This window comes from Elephas maximus, chromosome 16 (assembly GCF_024166365.1).
Source record: "Elephas maximus indicus isolate mEleMax1 chromosome 16, mEleMax1 primary haplotype, whole genome shotgun sequence".
Lineage (NCBI taxonomy): Eukaryota > Metazoa > Chordata > Mammalia > Proboscidea > Elephantidae > Elephas > Elephas maximus.
Genome location: NC_064834.1, coordinates 46,814,451 through 46,829,070, shown reverse-complemented (window position 1 = coordinate 46,829,070; position 14,620 = coordinate 46,814,451). Strand labels below are relative to the sequence as shown.

The window sequence follows — 14,620 nt, the reverse complement described above, 5'->3', positions numbered from 1 at the left end:
TCTAGATTTTTTTTGTTAAACCTAAATTGAGATACAATTTACATATCACACAATTCACCCATTTAAAAGTATATAATGTAAAGGCTTTTAGTTTATTTGGAATTGTGCAGCCATAATCACCATCAACTTCAGAATACTTTCATCGATATGAAAGAAACCACGTACAGCATTTTCTCCAAACCTTCCTAGGCCTATGAATTTTAGGATAAATGTATCAATTTCTGCAGAAGAAGACAGTTTGGATCTTTTTAGGGGTCTCATTAAATCTGTAGATCTAGTGTGGATAACATTGCAGAGAATGGGAATTCCAGAACACTTAGTTGTGTCATGAAGAATCCGTACATGAATCAGGAGACAGTCGTTTGAACAGAACCAAGGGATGTTGCATGGTTTAAAGTCAGGAAAGGTGTGGGTCAGGGTTGTATCCTTTCACTATACCTATTCAATACATGCTGAACAAATAATCTGAGAAGCCAGACTATATGAAGGAGAACGGGACATCAGGGTTGGAGGAAGACTCATTAACAACCCCCGTTATGCAGATGACACAACCTTGCTTGCTGAAAGTGAAGAGGACTTGAAGTACTTACTGATGAAGATCAAAGACCACCACTTTCAATATGGATTACACCTCAACTTAAAGAAATATAAGTCCTCACAACTGGACCAATAAGCAACATCATGATAAATGGAGAAAATAATTAAGTTGTCAAGGATTTCATTTTACTTGGATCCACAATCAATATCCATGGAAGCAGCAGTCAAGAAATCAAGAGGTACATTGCTTTGGGAGAATCTGCTGCAAAAGACCTCTTTAAACTGTTGAAAGGCAAAGATGTCACCTTGAGGACTAAGGTGGGCCTGACCCAAGCCATAGGGTTTTCAATAGCCTCATATGCATGTGAAAGCTGGACAATGAATAAGGAAGACCACAGAAGAATTGATGCCTTTGAATTGTGGTGTTGGCAAAGAATATTGAATATACCATGGACTGCTAAAAGAAGGAACAAATCTGCCTTGGAAGAAGTACAACCAGAATGCTCCTTAGAAGCAAGGACGGTGAGACTGCGTCTCACATACTTCGGACATGTTGTCAGAAGGGATCAGTCCCTGGAGAAGGACATCATGCTTGGTAAAGTAGAGGGCCATAGAAAAAGAGGAAGACCCTCAATGATATGATTGACCCAGTGGTTGCAACAATGAGCTCAAGCATAGCAACAATTGTGAGGCTGGCACAGGGCCCAGCAGTGTTTCGTTACATTGTACATGCGGTCTCTATGAGTTGGAACTGACTCGACAGCACCTAACGACAATAACAGTGTGGGAGTAATGCCATGTTAACAATATTAAGTGTTATGATCCATGAACGTGAAATGTCTTTCCACTTAAGTAGGTGGTCTTTAGTATCTTTTAACAAAGTTTTGTATAATCTATCTTAATTTTGATAGGCTATGCAAACATCACTACGCTTGAATAGATAATGATATTAAGATCAGTTTATAAGTACTCTGGTCTCTTTCTTGGCTTTAGAGTAATTATGAGTTGATGACGTTAGAAAACAATGAAGTTAATGTTACCAAGGGAGGTGACTAGATTTGTCTAGCATGTACACTCATTGATAGGGTTATGTCAGTCCTAATGGGATTAATTGCATAATGTTAGACTTGCCATGCCTTACCTGGAGTGTATGAGAGCCTCATTAAAATAATGCTGGCCTAGTGTACTGGTTAGAAGAAGAGTTTTTTTTTTAGATATGTTAATGACTCCCTCAGTCAGTATTTCAATATGCACCTTTTTTATTGTCTGTTCAGTATCCCATCATTCCTAGCCCTAAACCAACTTTAGTTGTTCTTGTCAAGTGCTTTTCCTCTTCCAACTTCCAATTCATGAGAGCTCCATTCAGTTAGTCCCTTAGTTTCTGCATCTGCATTTTCCCCACTCTCTCCTTACCTCTTTATGGGCAGTTAATGCTTTAGCTCTCAGTCTTCATGTTTGTTATGTCTCTTTAATTTGTATATTCCTGTCCATTTCTGCAGTTGTTCACCAGACCAAGTTGCCTATTGTATTGCATCTGGAATGCAATAGTGCCGTCCATCTTGTCTTTGTGAATCCATTCCTTTCCCAATAATTCATTCTAGGCTGTGCTGCCATATAAGCTGTCAAATAGTTTAAACTTGATGGTGAGTTTTCAAGCAATACTGAGTCCATATAGGTACTTTAACAGAAGAGAATTCTAAACTCTTGATTCAGGCTTATATCCTTCATGAAATGGCCCCAAGTTAGTCATCTCTATCAATTAAGATTGTGTTTTGTCTACAAATAAAAGGAAACCCAAATAAAAATGATAAACATATAGTGGGTTTATCTTACAAGGAGTCTCACGTTGGGCAGGCCAGGCCAGTATGATACCTCTGAAGCATCAAGATGTCAAGAGTCTTCCATTTTCCTGTACCAAACTTAGTATATATATATAGTATAGATATAGGCCTTTATTTTCCTGCTTACATACTCATGTACCAAGATGATGTTTGCCCAACTTCTACCTGCACATCTGGATTTTGAGTAAGAAGTGGGAAAGAGAAGAAGTGGTACCAGTAGGCTTTTGCTTATATCTCACTAGCAAAAACAGTGTTCTATGGCCCACATAACTGCAAACCCCCCACCCCCTTGCCATTGAGTAGATTCTGACTCATAGTGACCTTACAGGACAGAGTAGAGCTGCCCATAGAATTTCCAAGGAGCACCTGGCAGATTTGAACTGCCGAACCTTTGGTTAGCAGCTGTACCACTTAAACCACTATGCCACCAGGGTTACCCTAACTGCAAAAGAGGCTGGGAAATGAATTTTTTTTTTTTTTTTTTTGGTCAGGAATGATAAAGGGATACAGTCTCTGTCATACCACATACTATTTTATTTTTTTAAAACTATACTGTTCGGTTTCCAAGTTCACTTAACTTTAGAACTACCTGAGTTGTTTTGGATGCATTGCAATTTAACATTCTGGGAAACTAATTTGTCAACTTTGTGTCAAATCATTCCTAGGAAAAGCACAATCAACAATCTGAATTTATTACTGAAAACTTGTTAGCTACAATAGCTGATCTGTTTGGAGCTGGGACAGAGACAACAAGCACCACCCTGAGATATGGACTCCTGCTTCTGCTAAAGCACCCGGAGGTCACAGGTATTACTACGTATGATGGGTAGGTGAAATTTAGAAAAGAAGTTGGCAAGACACAGCTAGTGTTTTCCTTCATTTTTTTGCTTAGACAAGCCTTATTATTTAAATTTCTGTGCCACCAGGTGTAATTTGACCAAATGTGATGAACTAAAAATAACGAGACAACTTTGCACAGTAGGGGAGGGTGACTGAGAGAAGGCCAGTGTGGGCAGTAGTAAACATGATGAAGCTCTGGTGCAGTGTCAGGATTCTATGGGAAGGATTTCAGGCAGGAAAGTTTCAGGAAGGTTACGGGGCACCAGGCCTCGAAAACAACCAGTTCAAAATGGACTGGGTAGATAAAGCAGGTGTGAAGGAAGACAGCAAGAACAAAGGGAAAGTGATCAATTACCTGAGGTTTCCCAGTAATTGTGGTAATTAGGAGATCATTATTAGGAGTTTCAAACATCTATGCTTTCCTGAGCATCTGAAAATCATTTTAAATTTGCACCTAAGAAATTAGTAATGAAATAAAGACACTTTTAAATCAAAGAGCATATAAAAATGAAATATACGCAGAGTTATCATAACAGAAAACAGTATTTATGTAGCCATAATGATGTAAAAAGTATTGATATAACTAAAAATGTCCATATCAATGTAATGTAGAAAACGAGTGAGAAAATTATGTATGAGCACATGTGCATATGTGTGTGCGCATGTGCGTGCATGCTTGTGTGTGCATATCTTTTTTATTGGGGTAAGATGAACTTGTAAATTCTCAACCCCCATACCTGTTTGTTGTTGTTATGTGCCGTAGAGTCAGTTTCGACTCATAGCAACCCTGTGTACAACAAAACGAAACACCATCTGGTCCTATGTCATCCTCACAATCCTTGCTGTGTTTGAGTCCATTGTTGCGGCCACTGTGTCAATCCATATCATTGAGCGTCTTCCTCTTTTTCACTGACCCTCTACTTTACCAAGCATGATGTTCTTCTCCAGGGACTGTTCCTTCCTGATAATATGTCCAGGGTAGGTAATATGAAGTCTCACCATCCACCCATCTAAGGAGCATGCTGGCCGTACTTCTTCCAAGACAGTTTTGTTTGTTCTTCTGGCAGTCCATGAGTATGCGGTATTCTTCGCCAACACCAAAATTCAAAAGCATCAATTCTTCTTGGGTCTTCCCTATTCAGTGTTCAGCTCTTGCATGCATATGAGACTACTGAAAACACCATGACTTGGATCAGGGGCATCTTAGTTCTCAAGGTGAAATCTTTGCTTTTCAACAGTTTAAAGAGGACTTTTGCAGCAGATTTGTCCGATGCAGTACATTGTTCAATTTCTTGACTGCTGCTTCCATGGCTGTTGATTGTGGATCCAAGTAAAATGAAATCCTTGACAACTTAATTATTTTCTCCATTTATCATGATGTTGCTCATTGGTCCAGTTGTGAAGATTTTTGATTTCTTTATGTTGAGATGTAATCTATATGGCAATAGTCTTTGATCTTCATCAGTAAGTGCTTCATGTCTTCTTCATTTTCAGCAAGCAAGGTAGTGTCATTTGTCCATCATAGGTTGTTAATGAGTCTTCCTCCAATCCTGCTGCTTCATGCTTCTACATGTAGTTCAGCTTCTCAGATCGTTTGTGCAGCATACAGATTGAATAATTATGGTGAAAGGATACAACCATGACACAAACCTTTCCTGATTTTAAACCACGCAGTATCTCCTTATTCTGTTTGAATGGCTGCCTCTTGGTCTATGTATAGTTTCTGCCTGGGCACAATTAAGTGCTCTGGAATTCCCATTCTTTGCAATGTTATCCATAATTTCTTATGATTCACACAGTCAAAAACCTTTGTGTAGTCAATAAAACAGAGGTAAACACATTTCTGGTATTGTCTGCTGTCAGGCAAGATTCATCTGTCATCAGCAATGATATCCCTTATTCCACATCCTGTTCTGAAACCATGGTAGTCATTAGATATTGTCTAAAAAAGGACACATCAGAAAATGGAAATGGAAAAAGAATCATTGATTGGAAATATGTATATAAATTTCAGAAGAAATTGCCAGATGGTTCAAAGTGGCTGCCTTTGGGAGTAGGGGGTGAGAAAGCATACTATGGCAAATTGCACAGACCCAAACACACACGCACACACACATACAGATCTTCTAGTAGAATTTAATATTTAACACTATATATTATTTTGATTTAAATTAATATTTGATTCCTGTTTATTTTTTTGCAGGGACAGTAATTTTTGAGTTAATTTTGTGCTATTAGATTATATTTTGAAGCATTTTATAATTTCTATTGATATTAGTTACTTTGTATGCTAATATATAGGCATGCACATATTTGTCTTAAGGCCTAGCTTATAAGAGAGCACATGTGTCTGTTATTGTTGTTAACTGTCATCAAGTTGATTCTGACTTATGGTGACTCCATGTACAACAGAATAAAACATCATCAGATCCTGCACTATCTTCATGATTGTTGGTATACTTGAGTCCGTTTTTGCAGCCGCTATGTATTTTGAGTACCTTTCAACCTAGGGGCCTGATGTTCCAGCACTATATTGGACAATTTGTTATTATAATTCAAGGGGTTCAATATCTAATTTTTAGAAATAGATCACCACGCTTTCCTCCCCAGTGTATCTTTATCTGGAAGGTCTGCTGAAACCCGTCCACCATGGCTGACCCTGCTGGCATTTGAAGTACTGGTGGCATAGCTTCCAGCATCATAGCAACACAAAAGCCATCACAGTGCAACTAACTGACAGATGGTGGTATATGTGTCTACGTTGTAGCAATTCTCTTTCTGTCTAGGTGTACTTCTGGGCATATAATTTATGTTTATAATGATATTGGGACAATTTCATAATGCTTCATGTAATGCTGAATTGCTATGGCAAGTGTCTTGATTGTATCCTTTTCATCAGTTCTTATGTCTTCTCAGCTAAAGTCCAGGAAGAGATTGACCGTGTGATTGGCCGACACCGGAGCCCCTGTGTGCAGGACAGGGGCAGCATGCCCTACACGAATGCTGTAATACATGAGATCCTGAGATACATTGACCTCATCCCCCTGAGCCTGCCCCATGCAGTGACCCATGACATTAAATTCAGGGACTACATTATCCCCAAGGTAAGATTTGTTTCTCCTACACTGCACCTCAGTGCCTTGAAGTCCCCATGTTCACAGTATGATTCCAATCCTCTACCAACTTAAAAAACTTAGGGTAAGAAAACTGCAAAAATTACAAGAGTGGGTTGATGGATTTTATGTTGTGTTGTGTCCAGTCTGGGACTGCAAAGCTTTATTACAGGCCTTGATACCAGGCAGCGTAAGTCTTAAATTTGTTCTGCTTCTTTAAGATTGTTTAGATTTCTCTTAGCTGTTACGTTTGCAAATATATTTTTGTATCAATTTGTCTATTTCCCAAACCACCTGCTGGGATTTTTATTAGGGTCACATTGAATCTATACATCAACTTGGAAAAAATTGACATCTTGACATGTTGAATCTTTCAGTTCATGAATATGGCATATGCTGCCAGTCTGTGCTTTCTTTAGTTTTCTCAGTAATGCTTTGTTTTTAGTACAGTGGCTTGCACAACTTTTGTTCGGTTTATCTTAAGGAATTAATATTTTTAATGTATTATAAGTTGTATAATAGATTTTATACAGTATTTTTTGGTCAAAGTAAATGGAAGTACAACTGATTTTATTATTTTGATGAGCTCATGCTTAGCAACCTTGTTAAATTCCTTTATCACTGCAAATAATTTGCTTGTGGATTCATTTGGAATGTCTATGTATGAAATAGGAGCCCTGGTGATGGAATAGTTAAATGCTCGGCTGCTAACCAAAAGGTCAGTGGTTTGAACCCACCGATAGCTCTGAGGAAGAAAAGATCTGGTGACCTGCTCCTTTTAAACTCATTACCCTCGAGTGAATTCTGACTCATAGCGACCTATAGGACAGAGCACAACAGCCCCATAGGGATTCCAACGGGCAGCTGGTGGATCCCAACTGCCGGCCTTTTGGTTAGCAGCGGAGCTCTTAGCCCCTGCACTATTGGGACCTCCCTGTAAATATTACAGCCTAGGAAACCCCATGGGTCAAGTCTACTCCGTCCTATGGGGTTGCTACGAATCAGAGTTGACTGGACAGCACACAAAAAGCATAATCGTATATATAAAATCCTATAATCTTGATGATTATTTGTTTCATTTTTATTTTCTTATTCTCATGACTTCCATTTCTCTCTATTGCATCATGGCACTTGCCACGAAGCCCAGGATAGTATTGAATAGAACTGGTGACAGGGAGCATCCTTGATTCATTTCTGATCTCCAGGCAGGGCTGAGCAGTTAGTATCAAACCACTGAGACTGAAGCTTTATGTGTATTTTCATAGATACTCTTTATCAAATTAAGGAAGTTCTCTGTCTTCCCTTATCTTTGTATATTTGTCATGAATATGTATACAATTTTATCAAATGTATTAACTGCATCTACTGATATTACCACAAATTTTGGCTGCTCTGTCCCCACTGTTATATACTATATTTTATATATTCATATAGACACAAGCTGCATTTCATTTGCTTCATTTTGTTCAGGACTTTTGTATTTAAAATCATAAAAGAGATTGGTCTACAAATACTCTTCCTGAAGAACTCTGGTCATGTTTCTGGTAACAAGGTAATGTTGAGTCTACTTTTTATTTGCCTATTCCCTTCCTCTGTCTTCTTTCTGTGGCCACTTGTTTCTGTTTTCTGGAATGCCTAATACTTTTTTTGTTAAGTGCCAGATATTAGATGTGAAAACATGCAGAGCCTCAGATGATGTTTAACTGCTTCCAGAAAAGGTTCATCCCTCCTTCACTAGGCAGACAGAATGATGTAACAGCTCCTACCCTCATTCAGAACCAACAAATAAACTCAGCTCAAAATGGACTGTAGCTCTCAACTTACCCCTCTTAGATTCTTCTTTCTCTGGAATCTTTAGACCAATAAGTGTCTCAGCAGCTTTCCAGTGCCTTCTAACACATGATGTCTACTTGTATACTCAAGCTACTCCATCTCACTTGAAGCTAGTGCATTCTGCTATTATCATAAACTAAGATAACTAAAAACTCTATGTGGGGTAGGGGAGACTTTTGAATTTGGTAAGGTTTCAATACCTATGTGTAGTCTCAGATCACATGATCTTATATATACAAGATTCCAAAGAATCCATAAAATAGCTTCTAAAGCTAATTGTAACATACAAAATCAATTGGAAAAAATCAGTTGTGTTTCTACACACCAGCAATGAACTACAAAACATTTGATGAGAAGCCAGACACCAAAGACTACATGTCATATTATTTCATTTATGTGAAATATCTGTAAAAGAGAAATCCATACAGACAAAACACAGATTGGTGGTTGACTAGGGCTGGTGGGGGGGGGGGATAATGGGGATAAACTTAGTGGTAGGGACTTCCTTAGGAGCGAAGGAGATGTTATTGAACTAGTTAGAGGCAGTGGTTGCACAACATTGTGACTGTACTAAATGCCACTGAACTGTTGACTTTAAAATTGTTAATTTATATTGTATGAATTTCACCTGAATAATTTTTTTTTTATAATTTTTATTGTGCTTTAAGTGAAAGTTTACAAATCAAGTCAGCCTCTCACATGAAAACCCATATACACCTAGCTACATACTCCCAATTACTCTCCCCCTAATGAGACAGCCTGCTCCCTCCCTCCACTCTCTCTTTTTGTGTCCATTTCACCAGCTTCTAACCCCCTCTACCCTCTCATCTCCCCTCCAGGCAGGAGATGCCAACATTGTCTCAAGCGTCCACCTGTTCCAAGAAGCTCACTCCTCACCAGCATCCCTCTCCAACCCATTGTTCAGTCCAATCCAAGTCTGAAGAGTTGGCTTCAGGAATGGTTCTGTCCTGGGCCAACAGACGGTCTGAGGGCCATGACCACCGGGGTCCTTCTAGTCTCAGTCAGACCAATGAGTCTGACTAAGGATTTGGGGTCTGCATCCCACTGCTCTCCTGCTCCCTCAGGGGTTCTCTGTTGTGTTCCCTGTCAGGGCAGTCATCTGTTGTAGCCGGGCACCATCTAGTTCTTCTGGTCTCAGGATGATGTAGTCTCTGGTTTATACGGCCCTTTCTGTCTCTTGGGCTCGTAATTACCTTGTATGCTTGGTGTTCTTCATTCGTCTTTGATCCAGGTGCGCTGAGACTCATTGATGCATCTTAGATGGCCACTTGCTAGCGTTTAAGACCTCAGACACCACTCTTCAAAGTGGGATGCAGAATGTTTTGTTAATAGATTTTATGATGCCAATCGATTTAGACGTTACCTGAAACTATGGTCCCCAAACCTCTGCCCCTGCTATGCTGGCCTTTGAAGCATTGAGTTTATTCAGGAAACTGCTTTTGGTTTAGTCCAGTTGTGCTGACCTCGCCTGTATTGTGTGTTGTCTTTCCCTTCACCTAAAGTAGTTCTCATCTCCTATCTAGTTAGTGAATAACCCTCTCTCACCCTCCCCCTTCTCCGCCTCGTAACCACAAAAGAATGTTTTCTTCTCAGTTTAAACTATTTCTCAAGTTCTTATAATAGTGGTCTTATACAATATTTGTCCTTTTGCAACTGACTAATTTCATTCAGCATAATGCCTTCCAGGTTCCTCCATGTTATGAAATGTTTCACAGATTCCTCACTGTTCTTTATCGATGCGTAGTATTCCATTGTGTGAATATACCATAATTTATTTCTCCATTCATCCATTGACGGGCACCTTGGTTGCTTCCATGTTTTTTGCTATTGTAAACAGTGCTGCAATGAACATGGGTGTGCATATATCTGTTTGTGTAAAGGCTCTTATTTCTCTAGGATATATTCCAAGGAGTGGGATTGCTGGATCATATGGTAGTTCTATTTCTAGCTTTTTAAGGAAGTGCCAAATCGATTTCCAAAGTGGTTGTACCATTTGACATTCCCACCAGCAGTGTATAAGTGTTCCAATCTCTCCACAGCATTGCCAACATTTATTATTTTGTGTTTTTTAGATTAATGCCAGCTTTGCTGGAATGAGATGAAATCTCTTTGTAGTTTTGGTTTGCATTTCTCTAATGGCTAATGATCGTGAGCATTTCCTTATGTATCTGTTAGCTGCCTGAATGTCTTCTGTTCATATCTTTTGCCCATTTTTTAAATTGGGTTATTTGTCTTTTTGCAGTTGAGTTTTTGCAGTATCATGTAGATTTTAGAGATCAGGCGCTGATCAGAAATGTCATAGCTAAAAACTTTTTCCCAGTCTGAAGGTAGTCTTTTTACTTTTTTGGTGAAGTAAATGTTTGGGTGAGCATAAGTGTTTGATTTTTAGGAGCTCCTAGTTATCTGATGGCTCTTCTGTATTGTTAGTAATGTTTCATATACAGTTTATGTCATATATTAGGGCTCCTAGTGTTGTTCCTATTTTTTTCTTTCATGACCTTTATCATTTTAGATTTTATATTTAGGTCTTTGATCCATTTTGAGCTCTTTTTTGTGCATGAGTGAGGTATGGGTCTTGTTTCATTTTTTTTTTTTTTTTACAGATGGATATCCAGTTATGCCAGCACCATTTGTTAAAAAGACTGTTCTTTTCCCCATTTAACTGTTTTTGGGCCTTTGTCAAATATCAACTGCTCATATGTGGATGGATTTATGTTTGGATTCTCGATTCTGTTCCATTGGTCTATGTATCTGTTGTTGTACTAGTACCAGGCTGTTTTGACTACTGTGGTGGTATAATAGGTTCTAAAATCTGGTGGAGTAAGGTCTCCCACTTTGTTCTTCTTTTTCGGTAATGCCTTACTTATCCGAGGCCTCTTTCCCTTCCATATGAAGTTGGTGATTTGTTTCTCCATCTCATTAAAGAATGTCGTTGGAATTTGGATCAGAATTGCATTAAATGTATAGATTGCTTTTGGTAGAATAGACATTTTTATAATGTTAAGTCTTCCTATCCATGAGCAAGTTATGTTTTTCCACTTATGTAGGTCTCTTTTGGTTTCTTGCAGAAGTGTATTGTAGTTTTCTTTGTATAAGTCTTTTATATCTCTGGTAAGATTTATTCCTAAGTATTTTATCTTCTGGGGGCTATTGTGAATGGTATTGATTTGGTGATTTCCTCTTCAATGTTCTTTTTGTTGTTGTAGAGGAATCCAACTGCTTTTTGTATGTTTATCTTGTATCCTGATACTCTGCTGAACTCTTTTATTAGTTTCAGTAGTTTTCTTGAGGATTCTTTAGGGTTTTCTGTGTATAAGATCATGTCATCTGCAAATAGAAATACTTTGACTTCTTCCTGCCAATCTGGATGCGCTTTATCTGTTTATCTTGCCTCATTGCTCTGGCTAGAACCTTCAGCACAATGTTGAATAAAAGTGGTGATAAAGGGCATCCCTGTCTGGTTCCTGATCTCAGGGGGAATGCTTTCAGGCTCTCTCCATTTAGGGTGATGTTGGCTGTTGGCTTCATATAAATGACCTTTATTATGTTGAGGAATTTTCCTTTTATTCTTATTTTGGTGAGTTTTTCCATGAATGGGTGTTGAACTTTGTCAAATGCCTTTTCTGCATCAATTGATAAAAGCATGTGATTCTTGTCTTCTGTTTTATTTGTGTGATGGATTACATTGTTTTTTCTAAGGTTGAACCATCCCTGTATACCTGGTATGAAACCCACTTGGTCACGGTGAATTATTTTTTTGATATGCTGTTGAATTCTATTGGCTGGAATTTTGTTGAGGAATTTTTGCTTCTAAGTTTATGAAAGATATAGGTCTATAATTTTCTTTTCTTGTGGTGTCTTTACCTGGTTTTGGTATCAGGGATATAGTGGCTTCATAGAATGAGTTTGGCAGTATTCCGTTCTTTTCTATGCTCTGAAATACCTTTACTAGTAGTGGTGTTAATTCTTCTCTGAAAGTTTGGTAGAACTCTGCAGTGAAGCCGTCTGTGCCAGGGCTTCTTTTTGTTGAGAGTTTTTTGATTACCTTTTCAATCTCTTCTTTGTTATGTGTCTATTTAGTTGTTCTACCTCTGTTTGTGTTAGTTTAGGCAGGTAGTGCGTTTCTAGGAAAACATCCTTTTCTTCTAGGTTTTCAAATTCGTTAGAGTACAATTCCTCATAGTAATCTGATATGATTCTTTTAATTTCAGTTGGGTCTGTTGTAATATTGTCCATCTCATTTCTTATTTGGGTTATTTGCTTCCTCTTTGTTTTTCTTTTGTCAGTTTGGGCAGTGGTTTATCATTTTTATTGATTTTTTCAAAGAACCAGCTTTTGGTCTTGTTAATTCTTTCAATTGTTCTTCTGTTTTCTTTTTCATTTAGTTCTGCTCTAGTTTTTGATATTTTGTTATTTTTTTTTGTTGTTATTTGTTTTCTTCTGGTGCCCGAGGGTTTCTTTTGTTGCTCTCTTTCTATTTGTTCAACTGTAGGGATAATTCTTTGATTTTGGCCCTTTCTTCTTTTTGTACGTGTGCATTTATTGATATAAATTTGCCTCCGAGCACTGCTTTTGCTGTATCCCAAAGGTTCTGATAGGAAGTGTTTTCATTAGATTCTATGACTTTCTTTATTCCATACTTAATGTCTTCTATAATCCAGTCCTTTTTGATAAGGGTATTGTTCAGTTTCCAAGTGTTTGATTTCTTTTCTCTGCATTTTCTGTTATTGATTTCCACTTTTATGGCCTTATGGTCAGAGAAGGTGCTTTGTAATATTTCAGTGTTTTGGATTCTGCTAAGGCTTGCTTTATGACCTAATCTGTGGTCTATTTTAGGGAATGTTCCATGTGCACTAGAAAAGAAAGTATACTTGGTTGCTGTTGGGTGGAGTGTTCTGTATATGTCTATGAGGTCAAGTTGGTTGATGGTGGCATTTAGATCTTCTGTGTCTTTATTGAGCTTCTTTCTGGGTGTCTGTCCTTCACCAAAAGTTGTGTGTTGAAGTCTCCTACTGTTGTTGTGGAGCTGCCTATCTCACTTTTCAATGCCGATAGAGTTTGTTTTATGTATCTTGCAGCCCTGTCATTGGGTGCATCAATATTTAATATGGTTATATCTTCTTGGTACATTGTCCCTTTAGTCATCTTATAGTATCCTTCCTTATGCTTTTTGATGGATTTAACTTTGAAGTGTATTTTGTCAGAAATTAATATTGCCACTCCTGCTCTTTTTTTTTAATAATTTTTATTGAGCTTTAAATGAACGTTTACAAATCAAGTCAGTCTGTCACATATAAGCTTATATACACCTTACTCCATACTCCCACTTACTCTCCCCCTAATGAGTCAGCCCTTCCAGTCTCTCCTTTCGTGACAATTTTGCCAGTTTCTAACCCTCTCTACCCTCCTATCTCCCCTCCCGACAGGAGATGCCAACACAGTCTCAAGTGTCCACCTGATACAAGTAGCTCACTCTTCATCAGCATCTCTCTCCAACCCATTGTCCAGTCCCTTCCATGTCTGATGAGTTGTCTTTGGGAATGGTTCCTGTCCTGGGCTAACAGAAGGTTTGGGGACCATGACCGCCAGGATTCCTCTAGTCTCAGTCAGACCATTAAGTCTGGTCTTTTTATGAGAATTTGGGGTCTGTATCCCACTGATCTCCTGCTCCCTCAGAGGTTCTCTGTTGTGCTCCCTGTCAGGGCAGTCATTGGTTCTGGCCGGGCAACATCTAGTTCTTCTAGCCTCAGGATGATGTAAGTCTCTAGTTCATGTGGCCCTTTCTGTCTCTTGGGCTCATAGTTATTGTGTGACATTGGTGTTCTTCATTCTCCTTTGATCTGGGTGGGTTGAGACCAATTGATGCATCTTAGATGGCCGCTTGTTAGCATTTAAGACCCCAGACGCCACATTTCAAAGTGGGATGCAGAATGTTTTCATAATAGTATTATTTTGTCAATTGACATAGAAGTCCCCTTAAGCCATAGTCCCCAAACCCCTGCCCTTGCTCCGCTGACCTTTGAGGCATTCAGTTTATCCCAGAAAATTCTTTGCTTTTAGTCCAGTCCATTTGATCTGACCTTCCGTGTATTGAGTATTGTCCTTCCCTTCACCTAAAGTAGTTCTTATCTACTAACTAATCAGTAAATAACCCTCTCCCACCCTCCCTGCCTCCCCACCTCGTAACCACAAAAGTACGTGTTCTTCTCAGTTTATACTATTTCTCAAGATCTTGTAATAGTGGTCTTATACAATATTTGTCCTTTTGCCTCTGACTATTACACTCAGCATAATGCCTTCCAGGTTCCTCCATGTTATGAAATGTTTCATAGATTCGTCACTGTTCTTTATCGATGCGTAGTATTCCATTGTGTGAATATACCACAATTTATTTAACCATTCATCCGTTGATGGACACCTTGGGTGCTTCCATCT

General features: G+C 38.6%; 1 protein-coding gene across 2 annotated transcripts in view; it reads left to right on the top strand.

The window, feature by feature from the left end:
- The window catches only part of LOC126059559 (cytochrome P450 2C19-like), a 38,274-nt gene that overhangs the window by 8,593 nt on the left and 15,061 nt on the right, over positions 1 to 14,620 (top strand). For both annotated transcript variants that reach the window (XM_049855323.1, XM_049855322.1), the window contains 2 exons: positions 3,044 to 3,185; positions 6,135 to 6,322. In XM_049855323.1, the coding sequence (XP_049711280.1) occupies positions 3,044 to 3,185; positions 6,135 to 6,322 (330 nt within the window). The remainder of the gene's footprint in view (positions 1 to 3,043; positions 3,186 to 6,134; positions 6,323 to 14,620) is intronic.